The sequence below is a fragment of the Chelonia mydas genome, chromosome 1 (genome assembly GCF_015237465.2).
Source record: "Chelonia mydas isolate rCheMyd1 chromosome 1, rCheMyd1.pri.v2, whole genome shotgun sequence".
Lineage (NCBI taxonomy): Eukaryota > Metazoa > Chordata > Testudines > Cheloniidae > Chelonia > Chelonia mydas.
The window spans coordinates 210970108-210990746 of NC_057849.1; the positions used below are offsets into that span (position 1 = coordinate 210970108).

The 20639-nt window shown below is 47.7% G+C and overlaps 1 protein-coding gene across 2 annotated transcripts in view; it reads right to left on the minus strand.

Annotated features, from left to right (window-relative positions):
- Positions 1 to 20639, minus strand: part of LOC102935053 (antigen WC1.1) — a 256921-nt gene that overhangs the window by 176386 nt on the left and 59896 nt on the right. Inside the window, exons 13-17 of one of the 2 annotated variants that reach the window (XM_037912370.2) lie at positions 19204 to 19299; positions 18141 to 18224; positions 16983 to 17072; positions 15594 to 15746; positions 11930 to 12360 (exon numbers count right to left, since the gene is read on the minus strand). The exons of the other annotated variant lie outside the window; for it this stretch is intronic. Coding sequence (XP_037768298.1) covers positions 12236 to 12360; positions 15594 to 15746; positions 16983 to 17072; positions 18141 to 18224; positions 19204 to 19299 — 548 coding nt within the window. The 3' untranslated portion in view covers positions 11930 to 12235. Of the gene's footprint in view, positions 1 to 11929; positions 12361 to 15593; positions 15747 to 16982; positions 17073 to 18140; positions 18225 to 19203; positions 19300 to 20639 lie in introns of those variants that run through there. 2 annotated transcript variants of the gene reach the window in all.

Consider the following 20639-nt stretch of genomic DNA (forward strand, 5'->3'; position numbering starts at 1 on the left):
CTGAGGTGGGAAGGGGGCACATTGCCCCAGCATGCCCCTGTCCTTCCCCTGAGTGGCAGCAGGAGTGACCCTGTCCCCTTCTCTCCCTGGTGCAGGGACCGCCAGGGTCTCAGAGGACTCAGAGGACGAGGAGGAGGAGGAGGAATGGGTGGATGTGGTCATGGAGGAGGCTGCTCTCAAAAGCATTCGAGAGCAGCTCCGGGGCCGAGAAAAGGTACAAATGTTCCCCAGCTGTGCTGGAACCAAGATTGTCCCGCTCCTTCCCAGCATCCCAATCCCCTGCAGAGGGTCTTGGCCCTCATGAGCCACCACCCCAATAGGGACCTTTCTCCTCCATGATCTGGGACCCCCAAGATGGGGGTGTTTGTCACACACCAGCCGGGGTCTCCTCCCACCACAGGCACTGTCCCAGTTCCTGACCCTGCTTATGTAAGAGTCATGGGCGATTTGGACAATGGGCAGGTCCCCACTATCCCCCATGCAGGCCAAAGTCCTGCAGCTGGTGTGGCTGGGGCAGGGAGGTCCCTGACTAACTGGCTCTCTCTCCCCTAACCCCACTCCTGGTGGGTGCAGGATGAGGCCCAGCAGCTCACGTTCCTGCACGCCATCCACCCCGCTTGTCTCGCTGCACAGCAGAGAGGGCAGGATACACTGGAGCCACACTGCTGCAAGGCAGCTGTGGTGGAGAGGATTGTGGTGAGTGAGACACTGTGCCCGGCAGCTGGAGGGTGGACAGAGACATGGGAGGGGCAGGGGTCTCTCTGGGTTGATGGTTGGGGGATGCCTGGTGCTGGAGGGGCAGCTGAGGGCAGGGATTGCTGGGGCTGAAGATTGGGGAGAAGAGACGGGAGAAATAGTGGGCAGGAATCGGAGGAGCAGGAGGCAGGTGGGAGGATCCTGCTGGCTGTGTGGGGTGCTGGCTGTGTAATCTCCTCATTGGGAATTGTCAATGAGGCCCAAATCTCACACACTCCTTTGTCTCCTTTGGGTTTCACAGAAGCTCACTGAGAATGAGTGGCTGCAGGAAGAGCGTTGGGATACTGCAGACGAGAAGAATTGCCTTGTCATTCTGGTGAGCGAGCTGGCAGCAGAGCTGGAGATACTGTGCGCGCAGGCTGTACACGCGCGCAGCCGGTGACAGCAACGAGATGAAGCTTGGACAAGAACAGAACTCGTCCCTCCTGCGGGCCAGTTTCTAAGGAGGAGGGTGTCTGATGGGGGGGCTTGGCCTGTGGGCTATAAAGCCTGGAGCTTGGCCAAATGGATTACAGAGTGAGCTCCCCCTGAGGGGAAAGGCAGGGAAAACCGCAGCAAAGGTACAGGAGCAGGCCTAGCTGTTTGGTACAGGGCCTCGAATCCAGGGTAGGACTGCTTCTCCCATGGTCTCTGAGGAAGGGGACGTACAAGGCCAGAGAAAGGGCTTCCAAGGACAGCAAGGGCAGGCCGAGCCAAAGTCAGGCTGAGGAAGCGCCCCCAAAGGGACAGAGGACCTTGTTTAGAATCATAGAATATCAGGGTTGGAAGGGACCTCAGGAGGTCACCTAGTCCAACCCCCTGCTCAAAGCTGGACCAATCCCCAATTTTTGCCGCATATCCCTAAATGGCCCGCTCAAGGATTGAACTCACAGCCCTGGGTTTAGCAGGCCAAAGCTCAAACCACTGAGCTATCCCTACCCCCCCTTCTGTTAAAGACATTTTTGGACTTTTAGTTTGGGATGAGCGCGACCCAGGAAGGAGTGGACGAAAAGACGGTCACCTGGCTGAAGGGCTGAGTTCCCAGGCAAAAAACTGCTAGAGTGCCCTAGAGACTATCGGCGGGGGTGCTAGCCCAGCAAGAAAGCTGTGACACCAGGCCTTGCCAGGAAGGGGCACCTATCGGTGAGTGAACTCTGTTACAAGCCTGCTTCCATTATGGAAGCAGCCTAGTATTGGAGAGTGGTGGGGATGGCCTATGGGAGAGGATGGCTGGAGTAGTCATACAGAAGGGGCAGCAGGGTCCAGTGATGAGAGCAGGGAACAGGTTGTAGTGCAGCCCTGCCACTGAGTGGTAACAGGATCCTGGCCAGGTCACTCTCCCACCTGGTGCCTCACTTTCTCTATCTTTGAAATGGGGATCATCCTGACCACCTTAAGAATGTGTTTGATCCTCTGCTCTTTTTTCCCCAATCCCTGCCCTCCTTGCCCCACACAGGCCTCTGCCCTGTTCCTCAAACTTCCATGCCCATGTTAGTGCCAGAGCCAAATGCAAGGTCCTATAGCTAGTAACAAGGCATGCCGGCCGCACCGACAGAATGGGGAACAGTATCCAGGAAAGCAGTGACTCTGAAAAGGATTTAGGGGCCAGAGTGAAGAAGGCACTCAAAATGAGCTCCCAGTGTGATGCTGTGGTGAACAGGGCTAAAGCCATCATTTGACGTAGGGGCAGAGCCGTGAGTAGGCTAGGGAGGTAACGATGCTGGTTCTGCCGGGACCCAACTGAGAGTTCCAATTCAGGACAAATTGCTTCAAGCAGGCCAGTTAGAGCCCAAAGCTGGGTTTTTTCCACCTCTAAGGCAAACCAAACTGGCCAAACAGAGAATACTTCAGTTTTACCCCACTGCCTAACCACAAGTCACACAAGCAATTCCCTTGGACACTGCAGTTTCCCAGTATCACCACCAGCGCCACTCATTATGTGGATGAATGGTTATGAAAAGCAATTCCCCAGTAAAAGAAAAAAGGTTCTCTCAAAGGACCAAGCCCCAGACACAGGTCAATAGACAAATCAGATCTTACCCACACATCACGCTGTTGCCATACTTTAGAATCCAAAATCTAACGGTTTATTCATGAAGGGAAAAAGATATAGATGAGAACTAGAATTGGTTAAATGGAATCAATTGCATACAGTAATGGCAAAGTTCTTGGTTCAGGCTTGTAGCAGTGATAGAATAAACTGCAGGTTCAAATCAAGTCTCTGGAGTACATCCACAGCTGGGATGGGTCATTCGGTCAGAGCTTCAGTTTGTAGCAAAGTCCTTCCAGAGGTATGAAGCAGGATTGAAGACAAGATGGAGGGGAGGCATCAGCCTTTTAGTCTCTTGCCATGTGGTCTTTTCTTTCTTTGTCCCAAGGACACTCTATCCAGCACGTGGCACAGAAAAACCTTAGAGTTCTGTCCGTAGGCAGGTCCCTGCATACCTTGCTGAGTCAGAAGGTGTATTTGCCTTCTCTCAATGGGTCGAATGTATAGCCAATGGTACTTAACGGGCCATCAAGCAGGCTTGGCAGAGCTGACACCAACTTGTCTGGGGTGTTCCCCGGAAGCATAGCACAAGTTTGAAATACAGACAGTATAGAACCAATATTCATAACTTCAACTACAAAAATGATACACAGACCCAGAGAGCATAATTTTCATCAGCCAATCATAACCTCTCCATAGACCGCTTACATGACAACCTTTATACAATATTGGCTGCAAATATATAACAGTGGTCGCAACAGTGATCTACACAGTGACAGATTCTGTCAGTAACATCACAGGAGGTGACACGGCATCAGTGGGACTGATATTGGAAAACTGCATCTGATTTTGGTGTCCTCATTTGAAAAAGATGTTGTGAAATTGGAGCTGGGGCAGCAAAGAGCCACCAAATGTTCTGAGGGCTGGAGAAAAATGCCTCCGAGTCAGCTACTGAAAGAGCTCAACCTGTTCAGCTTATCAAAAGAGGACTGAAAGGTGACTTCACTGAATTGTTGAAGTGCCTTCATGGAGAGAAACTATTGGGTATTAAAGGGCTCGTTAATCTAGCAGAGAAAGGCACAACAAGGCCCAATGGCTGGAAAGTGAAGAGAGACAAATTCATATTACAAATAAGGCACAAATATTCAACAGCGGGGCCGATTCACCACAGGAACAAGATACCAAGGAAAGTGGTGGATTCTCCATCTCTTGATGTCATTTAATGAAGACTAGATGCCTTTCTGGAATGTGTTTGCCTAAAAAGTAGCTATTGTGTCATCCAGGAGTCCTGTGATATGCAGGGGGTCAGATTAGATGCTCTAATGGTCTCTTCTGGCCATAAAGTCGACTAATTTCTGAAAAACTGAGTGCAGCATTGGGAGCAGCGTCTGATGTTTCACTGTCTAGCTGGCTTGCTTCCTAGACAGTAGCAGATTTACCACGGCGCCATGGGCCCCAGGGTGCTGGGCCCACGCTCCGAAGGGGCCCCAGCCAACTGCGCTTCTCCGCCCCCGCTCTCTCCTGAAGGGGTGGAAGCTTGGTGTTGCCGGCTCCCGGGGCTCTGTCCTGCTGCTGCATGGCAGCTCTGCCAGCGACCAAGCTCCCCCCTCCTCCGCCTCTTCCCACAGCTTGCTACTTCTGTCCCTCTCCCTACCGCCGATCAGCTGTTTGCCAAAGGCAGGGAGCGGGGGAAGCAGAGAAGAGGCAGGGGCGGGGCCTTGGAGAAGGGGGTGGAATTGGGACATACCCCCTCCAGCCCTGTCGAGGTTCCTTCCCCACTCTGAACTCTAGGGTACAGATGTGGGGACCTGCATGAAAACCCCCCAAGCTTACTTTTACCAGCTTAGGTTAAAACTTCCCCAAGGTACAAACTATTTTACCCTTTGCCCTTGGACTTGGCTAATGTAGTTCCAATCTTTAAAAAAGGGAAGAAGGAGGATCCTGGGAACTACAGGCCAGTCAGCCTCACCTCAGTCCCCAGAAAAATCATGGAGCAGGTCCTCAAAGAATCAATCCTGAAGCACTTACATGAGAGGAAAGTGATCAGGAACAGTCAGCATGGATTCACCAAGGGAAGGTCATGCCTGACTAATCTAATCGCCTTCTATGATGAGATTACTGGTTCTGTGGATGAAGGGAAAGCAGTGGATGTATTGTTTCTTGACTTTAGCAAAGCTTTTGACACGGTCTCCCACAGTATTCTTGTCAGCAAGTTAAAGAAATATGGGCTGGATGAATGCACTATAAGGTGGGTAGAAAGTTGGCTAGATTGTCGGGCTCAACGGGTAGTGATCAATGGCTCCATGTCTAGTTGGCAGCCGGTGTCAAGTGGAGTGCCCCAGGGGTCGGTCCTGGGGCCGGTTTTGTTCAATATCTTCATAAATGATCTGGAGGATGGTGTGGATTGCACCCTCAGCAAATTTGCGGATGATACTAAACTGGGAGGAGTGGTAGATACGCTGGAGGGCAGGGATAGGATACAGAGGGACCTAGACAAATTGGAGGATTGGGCCAAAAGAAATCTGATGAGGTTCAATAAGGATAAGTGCAGGGTCCTGCACTTAGGACGGAAGAACCCAATGCACCGCTACAGACTAGGGACCGAATGGCTAGGCAGCAGTTCTGCGGAAAAGGACCTAGGGGTGACAGTGGACGACAAGCTGGATATGAGTCAGCAGTGTGCCCTTGTTGCCAAGAAGGCCAATGGCATTTTGGGATGTATAAGTAGGGGCATAGCGAGCAGATCGAGGGACGTGATCGTTCCCCTCTATTCGACATTGGTGAGGCCTCATCTGGAGTACTGTGTCCAGTTTTGGGCCCCACACTACAGGAAGCATGTGGATAAATTGGAGAGAGTCCAGCGAAGGGCAACAAAAATGATTAGGGGTCTGGAACACATGACATATGAGGAGAGGCTGAGGGAACTGGGATTGTTTAGTCTGCAGAAGAGAAGAATGAGGGGGGATTTGATAGCTACTTTCAACTACCTGAGAGGTGGTTCCAGAGAGGATGGTTCTAGACTATTCTCAGTGGTAGAAGAGGACAGGACAAGGAGTAATGGTCTCAAGTTGCAGTGGGGGAGGTTTAGGTTGGATATTAGGAAAAACTTTTTCACCAAGAGGGTGGTGAAACACTGGAATGTGTTACCTAGGGAGGTGGTAGAATCTTCTTCCTTAGAAGTTTTTAAGGTCAGGCTTGACAAAGCCCTGGCTGGGATGATTTAATTGGGGATTGGTCCTGCTTTGAGCAGGGGGTTGGACTAGATGACCTCCTGAGGTCCCTTCCAACCCTGATATTCTATGATTCTATGATTCCACTGCCACCACCAAACGTTTATCTGGGTTTATTGGGAAAACGTTGTTTGGAAACGTCTTTCCCCCCAAAATCCTCCCAACCCTTGCACCCCACTTCCTGGGGAAGGTTTGGTAAAAATCCTCACCAATTTGCATAGGTGACCACAGACCCAAACCCTTGGACCTTAGAACAATGAAAAAAAGCATTCAGTTCTTGAAACGAAACATTTTAATCGAAGAAACAGTAAAAAGAATCACCTCTGTAAAATCTAATTACCTTACAGGGTAATTAAATTCAAAACTTAGAGAATCCCTCGAGGCAAAACCTTAAGTTACAAAAAGACACACAGACAGGAATATTCATTCTATTCAGCATAGCTTATTTTCTTAGCCATTTAAAGAAATCATAATCTAACACATATCTAGCTAGATTACTTACTAAGTTCTAAGACTCCATTCCTGTTCTGTCCCTGGCAAAAGCATCACACAGACAGACACAGACCCTTTGTTTTTCTCCCTCCTCCTATTTTGGTCAGATGCCAGTGAGGTTACCTTTAGCTTCTTAACCCTTTACAGGTGAGAGGATTTTTCCTCTGGCCAGGAGGGATTTTAAAGGTGTTTACCCTTCCCTTTATATTTCTGACAAGCCCCCTGCCTTGAGCCGCTCAGGGCAGGGGGATGGGAGCAACCCCATGACCCCAGCCCACCCTCCCAGCCCCCTGACCTCTGTCCTGACTCCTGCACCCCCCTCACACACCTTCAGCCCCCTTGCCCTGACTCCTACACCCTACTCACACCTCCCCAGCCTCCTTCCCTGGCTCCTGCATCCCCCTCAAACCCCGCCAGCCCTGACTCCTGAACCCCCCTAACAAACCCCCTACTCTGACTCCTGCACCCCACACACACCCAGCCCTGACTTCTGCACCCCACACACCTACCCAGCCCCCTGCCCTGTCTCCTGCACACCCCCCCCCCACAGATACTCTGCCCTGACTCCTGCACCCCCCACACATTCCCACCCCCACCCTGAGCACCAACCTGGAGATCCTGCACCCTCCCCCCCACATACCCACCTGCACCCCTCACACCGAATGGAAGCTGCCCCAGGTAAGCACTCCACACCCCAACCTCCTGCCCCAACCCTGAGCCCCCTCCCTCATTCTAGCTCCTGTTCAGAATCTGCACCCCAACCCCCAGCCTTCTCCTACACTCTAACTATCTCCCAGATTCTGCACCCCCAGCCCTGTGCTCAGTGCACCCCCACCCTCAGCTTGGTGCAGAGCGAGATGAAGAGAATGGGCTAGAACCAGGGTGAAGGTAGGTGCCCACTCTGTGCAGTTTACCCCCGGCCCCTCTCTAGCTCCAAGGACCAACCCTAGCTCCCATCCCGCTGTGCTTTTACCCTCAGCCCCTGCTTTCCTCCAGTCAACAGGGACTAATCCTCCCCACATGCCCCGCTGTGCTCATCTTGCCCTGGCCCCTGCCTTGCTCCATCTGGAGACCAATCCTTCCCCCCGACACACCATGCCCAACTCTCAGGGTGGATAAAAATCAATGACTTTAAAAAAAAATCAAATAATCAGATTTTTTAAAGTGGATTTTTGAGGGAAAAATATTTAAAGATAGTTTTAATTAAGGTACATTACATCTCATCATGGAATAGGGATTATAAATTTTAATTAATAGAATCATAGACTATCAGGGTCAGAAAGGACCTCAGGAGGTCATCTAGTCCAACCCGCTGCTCAAAGCAGCACCAATCCCCAATTTTTGCCCCAGATCCCTGAATGGCCTTCTCAAGGACTGAACTCACAACCCTGGGTTTAGCAGGCTAATGCTCAAACCACTGAGGTATCTCCCCCCACCCCCATAATTTTATAGTATGAGACAATGTATTCATGTAATGTTTAAGAAAAGTTTTGTAAATGAGTTCTAATAGTTCATGGATTAGGGACCCAATCTTATGGGGTTCCACAGGCTTCTGTATAGATTATTTAGGTTAATTTTTCTATCTACTCAATGGGACTCAGTGCTCAGCCCAGAAGATACCATCAGAGATGCTTAGTTTTGCACTTCTCAAACTGTGGATTTGTGTCTCCAGAGGTAACATGCTTGTTAACAGCAAAAATGTTTTAAATAAATAAATAAATAATATATAGAGGTGAGAAATAACAGACCTCAACTCTATTGTCCCTCTGCAAATTTGTGTACACAGGGTCAACCCCTTACCTCTCTTTAAAAGTGAAAAGTTTCAAAAAGTTCAATGAATAGAAGATTGTTGGGGGCAGAATAGATCTGGACAAGGAAAAGAAGTCTGGAGATAAAGATGAGAAGTGAGGGACATCTGCCTTTTTGTTAAACTATTATGTTTCTTGTTGAAGAAAAATATCCAGAATACTTATTGTTGTTTTAGTTAAATGAAACAATTTAAATATCTGTCTGGTGATGTTCTCCTCCTAATACAGCCTGGCAAGAAAATCCTCCAGATATTAATGATTAACCTGTTGAATTGGAGATAGTTCACCTCCCAATAACTTCATAAATATCTGCTTCAGTTACCTTTGGGAAATGAAATAACCAAACACTCATTCATTTTGTAATATAGCTGTAAAACTCATCTGAAAAGTTTTCAAAATAAATCACAGTTTAAAAATGTATCATGTGTACCTTCTAAAAATGAAACCTACATCTATCTCTGAGTTGTGAAGAATATGTACTAAGGTTATAAAAACCAACAAGAATGCACTTTTATGTAGAAAACCATGATTAAATTGAGTCTTGCTGACTAGTGATTTAAATCAAATCCACCCTCCCCGCTGTGCTCTTGCCCCTGGCCTCTTCATTCCCCAAGGGGGCCCACAAATATGTTTGGTGCCGGGCCCACAAAAAGTTAATCCGGTTCTGGGTCAGTTGCTAGATATTGTAGAACTCAGCCAGGATGCTTATTTACCTCTGTATGTTTTTGCTTCCAGTACATCCCCTTTCTGTTACCCTCAGGGAGTGGACATGATCATACTGTAACCAAAACCCAGTAGGGCTGTTTTAATCTCCTGCAGACTTCTGCCATTTGCTTGCTCTTTCATGAGTGACACTTCTACAGTTGTCTGACTATTTTGATGGAAGGGTGTTGTACGGTTCCCTGGATTGTTGGAAGTGGGTGGATCTGGCTATGTTATCTCACATCAGAGATTCATATTTGACTTTCACAGCTTAGAAGGGACCATTATGATCATCTCATCTGACCTCCTGAATAACACAGATTTCACACAGGAATTCCTACATCAAGCCCATAGTTTTGGTTGACCTAAAGCGTATCTTTTTGAAAGAGAACCAGGACAGATAGTTGCATATTGTCCTATTGGAATATTTTTCCATCAGAAAATGCTGATTCCACACAATCAAAACATTCTGTAGGAAGTATAGATTTCCTGAACATTTCTGAGAGGAAATTATTAAAAAGTTTCATTTTGACTTTATCTTTTTGACTTTTAAATTGTACCATAGCACCCACACATCACATCCACAGTCACATCCACATGCCCAACACAATCCTTTACCACACATCATTCATACCCCACCCAGCACATATACAACATACAGCTCCAACGCATCACTCCCCCCCATAATATACACACCATCACATGCAACACCCAACCACCACTCACTCTGTACAAATCACATAACATACCACCACCATGTGGATACCATCACACACTGCCACAATGTGCCACACCCACAATGCACCATGCAACGTAAGAGTCAAAATGGTACAAAGATGCCTTCTTTAAACAAAGGTGAGCAAATCTAACCTTATCGAAACAAAGCATTTTAACCTTCTCTTAGAAAATCATGTTTCATGCAAAGTCTCAGTCCTTATCTTCAAGCCACTTAGGCCCAGATCTGTAGAGGTATTTAAGCTCCATTGAAATCAATGGACATTAGGGGGTTTAAATGCCTCTGAGGATCTGAGCCTTTAGCATTTGGGCCTTTGACAAATGAAAGATTCCTTCCCATTCCAGGACTGCACTGATCAGCACAGGCACAGTGGAGCTGTCGCCAGCCAGGGGAAGCTCATTTGTTCAGGAGACAGTTTTCCTGGTGGTTGATCTGAGACTCTGGACCCAACTCCCACAGGATCACAAAATCACCTGAATCCTCTTTCTGTTCCACTTGAAAGTGAGCTTCTGAAATCTGCCTTCAGTAGCATAAGCTCGTAGCATGTCATAAAATAAACCTCCATAAGAATCCACATGCACTTTTTCCCTAGGGGGAAGGATGGAGAACAACCCACATGGGATGAAAGAAAATCATGTCACTTCATGCATCTCTATACGATGCTCTGATGCCACAGTGAATGGCATAGTATCAGAATTTGTAGGGCAGAGAAGAGATTAGGGGGCATCTTGTCACTATCTAATCGTGTGTGTGTGTGTTCATTAAGATACCTGTAAATAACCTCCCATTTATCCTCCTGGATTTCAGAGGAAAGTCTGGAGTCTGGATTGGGGGTTAGCGCCCTCTCTGGAGTTACGAATATTTTGTTGCTGGGTTTCTCACTGTTACCGCAAACCTGATAGAGCATTCACTTTCAGTGCAGTGCCCCATCCTAGAGCCTGCGATATCTGAGAAGTGATATTTTAGCATTACTACTTTTTGGTGATTCAGTTGTGAAGTTGCACTCCATAATGTTTTATGGAACTATGCTTATGAGTTTAAATATAATGAAACTGGAATATGCGTTATGCAAAAGGTCTCTTGTAAAGTATCATTACAAAGCTATATAAAATATATTCATCCAATTTGTATGCATGTATCATCATTGTATCTGAAGCTAGAAATATGAAGTATAACTCTGAGGTCCTATTGTAACTAGGCAAAGTGTGGGCCATTAATGATGGCTTAGAATCTTGATGGCTCCCACTGACAAGGAAAATTGGTTGTAAAAGGTTTATTTACCTGCAAGTGTTCCTGGGATCCAGCCAAGGAAGAATGGAGGCTGAGGTCTCACAGTACATGTGAGCATGTCACCTGACACTGGAATCCATCTTAAATCTGGTATTTTTCCATTTAGAAGGAGGGGTGGGGACCCAGAGAGACAAAAGATTCCAGCCTTGTGCCAAAGCTATAAAAGGGGCTGGAACAAAACAAAGGAGGCTGCCAGTCGTGAGAACACCCCTGCTTTCCACCTAAGATGTCTGCTGGAACTAACAAGTCTGTACCGGGGAAAGGATTGGGCCCAGACTAGGAAGGCGTCTAGTTTGTGAAAGAAGCTTATTAGCATATCTGTGAGGGTGAGATTTTACCTGTAATCAGTTTCCTAATGTATTAGGCTTGGACTTGTGTGTTTTTGCTTTATCGTGCTTGGTAACTTACTTTGTTCTGTCTGTCATTACTTGAAACCACTGAAATCCTACTTTTTGTTCTTAATAAACTCCCTTTTCTTTATTATTGAACCCAGAGTAAGTGATTAATACCTGGAGGAACAAACAACTGTGCATATCTCTCTATCAATGATATAGAGGGTGAACAATTTATGAGTTTACCCTGTATAAGCTTTATACAGAGTAACATGGATTTATTTGGGGTTTGGATCCCATTGGAAGCTGGGTGTCTGGGTGCTGGAGATAGGAGACCTGCTGAGCAGTTTTTGGTTAAAGTCTGCAGCTTTGGGGGCGTGGACCAGACCTGAGTCTGTATTGTAGCAGGCTAGCATATCTGGCTCAACAAGGCAGGGTTCTGGAGTCCCAAACTGGCAGGGAAAATGGGCTCAGAGGTAGTCTCAGCACATCAGGTGACAGTCCCAAGGGGGTCTCTGTGACCGAACCCATCACTTCAGTCTCCATCTCTCTCCCTGCTGGTCCCCATGGAGCCACCCAACACACCTCATGAGAGAAACATCAGCCCAGGAACAGATCTTCAAAAAGGTTTTAATAAGAAAAAGCAAAAATTCACACTGAAGAAGTGTTAGGGACAAAAAAGCAGGGAAGTTCCAGACTGTCTGATCAATGGGAAATTAGAGGGGAAATCACAGCCCCTGTCTCAGTCAGACTTATTTCTTGCATCTAAACAAAACTGAAATCAAAAAGCTAATTGAAGCAGTTCCCAGGCAGGGATTGTCTCCAATACCCCGTTGGGTCAATGAGCATTTGGGACAGAAAGAATCTAACCATACAGCATTTACATCCTCACAGGATATTTGATCTGAACCCAGCCATTCTTATATTGATGTCCCAGAGATGCCATCATCAACGTCATCATAACCTGGGTCATGAGAAGGTGGGGACAGGGCTTCCCTCTCAGCCCCAGAGGCCCCTTCACTTCTTAGCAAGTGCAGACTCCAGCCTGAAAATAGCAAGCAAGTCACATTACAGTCTACTTATTCATTCTCCACTCATGTGCACTCACATAATGGATGGGCAACATACAGCATGGGCTGTGAATCAGCCCCCACCCACAGTTCCTCTTAGTGGGGCTCTGACATGTTTAAACCATTATCTCTCTGTCTGTTCTTCAAAGAAAACATGTGGGAGCGGATTCTCTCTGTTCTGAGACCTCCCTGGTGTAGGAGAAATGTGGGGATGGCAGTGAGCTGGTGAGGACTCCAGCTTTGCTTAGTGGGGGAAGCAAAAGTGGATGGGAATCTGGGAGGCAGTGACCATGAGTTGGTTGAGTTCAGGATCCTGACACAGGGAAGAAAGGTAAGCAGCAGGATACGGACCCTGGACTTCAGGAAAGCAGACTTCGACTCCCTCAGGGAACGGATGGGTAGGATCCCCTGGGGGACTAACATGAAGGGGAAAGGAGTCCAGGAGAGCTGGCTGTATTTCAAGGAATCCCTGTTGAGGTTACAGGGACAAACCATCCCGATGAGTCGAAAGAATAGTAAATATGGCAGGCGACCAGCTTGGCTTAATGATGAAATCCTAGCGGATCTTAAACATAAAAAAGAAGCTTACAAGAAGTGGAAGTTTGGACATATGACCAGGGAAGAGTATAAGAATATTGCTCGGGCATGTAGGAATGATATCAGGGGGGCCAAATCGCACCTGGAGCTGCAGCTAGCAAGAGATGTCAAGAGTAACAAGAAGGGTTTCTTCAGGTATGTTGGCAACAAGAAGAAAGCCAAGGAAAGTGTGGGCCCCTTAATGAATGAGGGAGGCAACCTAGTGACAGAGGATGTGGAAAAAGCTAATGTACTCAATGCTTTTTTTGCCTCTGTCTTCACTAACAAGGTCAGCTCCCAGACTGCTGCGCTGGGCATCACAAAATGGGGAAGAGATGGCCAGCCCTCTGTGGAGATAGAGGTGGTTAGGGACTATTTAGAAAAGCTGGACGTGCACAAGTCCATGGGGCCGGACGAGTTGCATCCGAGAGTGCTGAAGGAATTGGCGGCTGTGATTGCAGAGCCATTGGCCATTATCTTTGAAAACTCGTGGCGAACGGGGGAAGTCCCAGATGACTGGAAAAAGGCTAATGTAGTGCCAATCTTTAAAAAAGGGAAGAAGGAGGATCCTGGGAACTACAGGCCAGTCAGCCTCACCTCAGTCCCTGGAAAAATCATGGAGCAGGTCCTCAAAGAATCAATCCTGAAGCACTTGCATGAGAGGAAAGTGATCAGGAACAGTCAGCATGGATTCACCAAGGGAAGGTCATGCCTGACTAATCTAATCGCCTTTTATGATGAGATTACTGGTTCTGTGGATGAAGGGAAAGCAGTGGATGTATTGTTTCTTGACTTTAGCAAAGCTTTTGACACGGTCTCCCACAGTATTCTTGTCAGCAAGTTAAGGAAGTATGGGCTGGATGAATGCACTATAAGGTGGGTAGAAAGTTGGCTAGATTGTCGGGCTCAACGGGTAGTGATCAATGGCTCCATGTCTAGTTGGCAGCCGGTGTCAAGTGGAGTGCCCCAGGGGTCGGTCCTGGGGCCGGTTTTGTTCAATATCTTCATAAATGATCTGGAGGATGGTGTGGATTGCACCCTCAGCAAATTTGCGGATGATACTAAACTGGGAGGAGTGGTAGATACCCTGGAGGGGAGGGATAGGATACAGAAGGACCTAGACAAATTGGAAGATTGGGCCAAAAGAAATCTGATGAGGTTCAATAAGGATAAGTGCAGGGTCCTGCACTTAGGACGGAAGAACCCAATGCACCGCTACAGACTAGGGACCGAATGGCTAGGCAGCAGTTCTGCGGAAAAGGACCTAGGGGTGACAGTGGACGACAAGCTGGATATGAGTCAGCAGTGTGCCCTTGTTGCCAAAAAGGCCAATGGCATTTTGGGATGTATAAGTAGGGGCCTAGCGAGCAGATCGAGGGACGTGATCGTTCCCCTCTATTCGACATTGGTGAGGCCTCATCTGGAGTACTGTGTCCAGTTTTGGGCCCCACACTACAAGAAGGATGTGGATAAATTGGAGAGAGTCCAGCGAAGGGCAACAAAAATGATTAGGGGTCTAGAACACATGACATATGAGGAGAGGCTGAGGGAGCTGGGATTGTTTAGTCTACAGAAGAGAAGAAAGAGGGGGGATTTGATAGCTGCTTTCAACTACCTGAAAGGGGGTTCCAAAGAGGATGGCTCTAGACTGTTCTCAATGGTAGCAGATGACAGAACGAGGAGTAATGGTCTCAAGTTGCAGTGGGGGAGGTTTAGGTTGGATATTAGGAAAAACTTTTTCAGTAGGAGGGTGGTGAAACACTGGAATGCGTTACCTAGGGAGGTGGTAGAATCTCCTTCCTTAGAGGTTTTTAAGGTCAGGCTTGACAAAGCCCTGGCTGGGATGATTTAACTGGGACTTGGTCCTGCTTCGAGCAGGGGGTTGGACTAGATGACCTTCTGAGGTCCCTTCCAACCCTGATATTCTATGATTCTATGATTCTATGATAGGCCACTGGGAGCTGCTGTAACTCCTGACAGCTGATATAGTCCCTAAGGGACCACACGCCAGCAGACACCTGGTGGCTGGAGCAGGGTGGGGACCCTAGCCCATGGGACTTGCCTGGACATCACAGATCTCACCCACCCACACAATGCTCATTCACACGTTATTCCCATCAAGACCAAAGAAATGCACATTTCATCCCAACCCAGTTTCCCCTGAGATGCAAAGTGGGAGCTCAGTCCTGGGTCCCAGCTCTGATCCTGTGCTAATGGGGACATTTACATATTGAAGAGAGTGATTTCAAAGCCAGGCCGCTAACTAACCCCACCCCAGGGACCTGCTCTTCCCATTACCATCCAGGGCACTGACACCTGGATTGGGGAAGGGCACATTGGCCCTGATCCTGCCAATGGACCCATGTAACTTTGATGATTTGGACAGCCCCACTGAAGTCAGAGAGAGTATTCATGTGAGTAGACTGACAGATGGGATCTAGTATTTGTAGGATCAGGGACCTTATCTAGGAAACCTTCTCTCTCTTGATTTCAATCCATTTAACTCTGTTTAGCAGAGGTCAGGGAGGGGACACAGCTGGGAGTTTACCAATAACTGTATTTCAGTGCAGTCACAGTGACCTCTAGTGGCCAGTAAAGGCTCTTCCAGGTGAATTGTGTACACTCCACTCACCTGTCCGTGAATCCCTGTTCCTGACACTTTCCCCATGGGCCCCCGTGACTTCCTGGGCACTCGGTCCAGAACCAGGGTCGTCTTCAGGGTCAGAAATTTCTCTGGCATCATCATAACCGTCCCCTGGGTCATCTCCAGGCAGGGCAGGGACCTCTGAAATAATGATGGGAATTAATGGTAATGAGAAGAGGCTTTCCACTGAATAGAGAAATAAGCTACATGCCAGGTGTGGCAAAGCAGGGACTTATGTGTATTATTTCTTATGAATGCCACATACACCTCAGTTTAGCTGTTTGATATTATCCTGCCAGATTGCACAGGGATAATCAAAGGAGGCCATTAGAGGGGAAGCAAACAGGAAACATAAAAATAACAAAGACGTGGCTCCTAAAGGCAACAATGAGGGGAGCTGTTAATTGTGGAATGCCCTTGTCATAAACTTAAAGGGAAGAGTAATCACCTTTCTGTATTCAGTGCTATAAAATCCCTCCTGGACAGAGGCAAAGTCCTTTTACCTGTAAAGGGTTAAGAAGCTCAGGTAAGCTGGCTGGCACCTGACCCAAAATGACCAATGAGGGGACAAGATACTTTCAAATCTGGACTGGGGGGGAAAGGCTTTTGTCTGTCTGTGTGATACCTTTGCCGGGAACAGATCAAGGATGCAAGCCCTCCAACTCCTGTAAAGTTAGTAAGTAATCTAGCGAGAAAATGTGTTGGGTTTTCTTTGTTTTGGCTTGTGAAATTCACTGTGCTGGAGGAAATGTGTATTCCTGTTTTTGTGTCTTTTTGTAACTTAAGGTTTTGCCAAGAGGGATTCTCTATGTTTTGAATCTGACTGCCTGTAAGATTATCTTCCACTCTGATCTTACAGAGTTGTTCTCTTATCTTTTTTTGTTCTTCTAATAAAGTTCTGGGGTTTTTTTTAAGAATCTGATTGGGGTTTTGGGGTCTTAAAAATCCAAGGCTGGTTTGTGATCATCTTGTTTATTCTCAAGCCTCCCCAGGAAAGGGGGTGTAAGGGCTTGGAGGGATATTTTGGGAAAAAGGAACTCCAAGTGGTCCTTTCCCTGGTCTTTGTCTAAATCACTTGGTGGTGGCAGCATACTGTTCAAGGACAAGATGGAACTGGTGCCTTGGGAAAGCTTTTAACCTAAGCTGGTAAAAATAAGCTTCGGGGGTCTTTCATGCGGGTCCCCATACCTGTACCCGTGAGTTCAGAGTGGGGAGGGAACCCTGACAGCCCTTCCCTGGGTCCAGCCAGGCTACTTTGGGTTAATTCTTCCCAGCCCTGAGCTCAGGATCAAAGGGCAGACTAGGGAATGAAGGGGGTGGAGCAGCAGTAGCCAAGGGGTAATGTGGCTTCCAGGAGGCAGATTCATCATTGCTCACCTCGGCTGTCTGGAGTCTGGAGGACGTTCCTCAAGGCAGGCTCCTCCACATTATCGTAATCCAACTGAGACCCCCCTGGGGAAGCTCCCTCTGGAACAGCAAACGTCACGGTCAGCTTCCCCTGAACACACCCATTTCCCCAGCAGGTTTTAGTTCCCCATTAAAGGCCTGTTGTTTTCGAGTTTGGGCTTTTCATCATACAGTCTGCAGGGGAAGTCACAGGGTGACCCAGGGGAAAAGGGAGAGTCATGGACATTCTGTCAAACAATAATTGTGCCACCTTTATTTCCTCAAAAATAACTAAGGCCCAGTCCTGCCCCACAGCATCCAATACCAACTTTGTCATGCCCTTCAATGAGATCAGGATCTATGCTGGTATTGAGCTAACCCTGGACCTGTTTCATAGATTCATTGATATTAAGGTTAGAAGGGACCATTACGATCATCTAGTCCGACCTCCTTCACAATGCAGGCCACAGAATCTCACCCACCCACTCCTGCGATAAACCTCTCACCTATGTCTGAGCTACTGAAGTCCTCAAATCGTGGTTTAAAGACTTCAAGGAGCACAGAATCCTCCAGCAAGTGACCAGTGCCCCATGCTACAGAGGAAGGCGAAAAACCTCCAGGGCCTCTTCCAATCTGCCCTGGAGGAAAATTCCTTCCCGACCCCAAATATGGCGATCAGCTGAACCCTGAGCATATGGACAAGATTCACCAGTCAGATACCCAGGAAAGAATTCTCTGTAGTAACTCAGATCCCACCCCATCTAACATCCCATCACAGGTTGCTGGGAGATAGTAGCTGCCACACCAGAGCTGATCATTGTGAATTCAACTGAACTCGATAAAGACATGGTTTAAAGTCCTTACATTATATCGGCTGGATCGTGAATTCGGTTATATGTTCCTGTCGAGGAGGCAGGGGGCTAAGATCATGGGGCACAGATCAGGGGTTGTACAGTGACACGTGTCAGCTGTGGAAGTCAGATTCTTTTTTACAGTGTGAATATTTCTCTGCCCGGTTCCCTGCAGCTCCTCCCCTGGGAGAGAGCACAGTCAACCACACACAGAAAGGGTCAGGATTTGTTCACATTTCCATCAAGAGCTGGACAGAAATCTTTTGTGTGTCTCTGTATCCACCCCCATCCTTGTTACCTTGCTCTGATCCAGGACCATTTTCCCCCTCGCTGTCCCTGGTGTAATACTGCAGCTTTGTCATTGAGTCATCTGAATAGGAAACTGGAGAAAGGGTAAATGGGATGTTATCACAGTGAGAGCAGTGAAACTGGCTGATGGGCAATGCATCTGGGTCCTGGAGCAAGATTTATGGTCTCACTATATTGCTTCTTGAAGAGAAGATGCTGAATTCACAGCGACTGAGGGGTGAGAGGCTGACACAGACTTTCTAAGCTAAATATCAGGTTTTTTTGTATTAAATGTGGCTTTGGGGTGGATAATTCAAACTGGGAAGATGCTGGGAACAGCCATATTGACCTCATGAGGTGAGGCAGGAACTGAGTGAGCCTTTTACCATGGCATCCCCTCCTGTGGGTTTCATTCAAATCCTTCTCATGAACTGGGGAGCCTGTTTTGAGTCACACTCAGGGTGTAAGAATCTCTTTAGAGAGGAATGTGTATCTTCTCCTCCTGAATGTTGCTGCTTCATGGCCTGATCCAGCAGAAAATTATGGCTGAGGCTGCTGGTCCAAATCTCCTCAGCCACGGACATGACTCCCATTTTGTTCTGGAAGATACTCCCCCTCCCCCGCCTTTTTGACAGATAAGGCCACACCCCTCCCATGATCAGAGTCTGTGACCAACCCCCACCATTAGCAGAGAGGAGAATGTGGATCTCAGAAGTAGCCTCAGGGAGAAGCACTGACCATGCTCAGAGTGCCCCACAATGTGCTAAACTGAGAGCAGCATCTTCCCCCCCGATTGACATTCAGTCAAAATGACGAGAACAGTCACATTCCTGACCCATAACTAATTACCCCCTACGGCTGCAGGATGTACAGATGGGCCTGACTGTCCTCAGAATGGGGCTAGCAGAGTCTGCTAGGGAGGAAACTCATTCATCTCAGTCCAGTAACTGGCTGGTCTCTTCACAGACCCAGAATCTACAGCCATCCAGGACTCACAGGCTTGAAGGCTGCAGAGATTTAGCTCTAAGTCAGAGCTTTAGATTTTCTCCCTGTTAGGAATGACACACACAGACCTGAGCGATCAAACATTTCCTGCTTCTTTCTCATCAGGTTATAATCGATCTCCTCGTACACGGCCTCAGAGAAAGGGTCCAAGGGTCTTCTGGAGCCTGAAAACAAAGGGCAGGGTTTGCACAGGCTCAGAGAAGCTAGGGATGGGAAACCCTATGAGATCATCCAGCCCCTGCCCCCGAGTCCAGTGCAGGACTGGTTCCTACAGCACATTCCCACTGCTCTCTCCAGTTTAGATTTCAGCATCCCAGGTGATGGGGACCACGTCCCTGTCATGTTTGTTCTATTGGCTATTTCACTGTCATTAAGTTTATCTTGATATTCAACCTTAATGGTCCCTTCATAAATGTATCCTATTACTCCTACTACCACCCAAAATCATTCCTCTCCTATCCTGGTGCTCACACCTAAGGGCAAAATAGTACTTGTATATGCACTGCCTAGAGACTGTGTGGGGAATAATTAGCTAATATTTGTGCAGTGCTTTAAAAATGAAAAGTACTATCTACCTATCTTTTTTGGTGACAAATTTGAGGAACTGTCCCAGATTGAGGTGTCATGAGAGGAAGTTCTGGAACAAATTGATGAACTAAACAGTAATAACAGGTTTCAGAGTAACAGCCGTGTTAGTCTGTATTTGCAAAAAGAAAAGGAGTACTTGTGGCACCTTAGAGACTAACCAATTTATTTGAGCATAAGCTTTCATGAGCTACAGCTCACTTCATCGGATGCATACTGTGGAAAGTGTAGAAGATCTTTTTATACACACAAAGCATGAAAAAAATACCTCCTCCCACCCCACTCTCCTGCTGGTAATAGCTTATCTAAAGTGATCACTCTCCTTACAATGTGTGTATGATAATCAAGTTGGACCATTTCCAGCACAAATCCAGGTTTTCTCACCCCCCCCCCCACACACACACATACACAAACACACTCTCCTGCTGGTAATGGCCCACCGACGTGCTTCCGCCGACGTGCACGGGCTGAAATTGTGGAAAAGCAGCATCACTTGCCCCATAACCTCAGCCGTGCGGAACACAATGCCATCCACAGCCTCAGAAACAACTCTGACATCATAATCAAAAAGGCTGACAAAGGAGGTGCTGTTGTCATCATGAATAGGTCGGAATATGAACAAGAGGCTACTCGGCAGCTCTCCAACACCACTTTCTACAAGCCATTACCCTCTGATCCCACTGAAAGTTACCAAAAGAAACTACAGCACTTGCTCAAGAAACTCCCTGAAAAAGCACAACATCAAATCCGCACAGACACACCCCTGGAACCCCGACCTGGGTTATTCTATCTACTACCCAAGATCCATAAACCTGGAAATCCTGGGCGCCCCATCATCTCAGGCATTGGCACCCTGACAGCAGGATTGTCTGGCTGTGTAGACTCCCTCCTCAGGCCCTACGCTACCAGCACTCCCAGC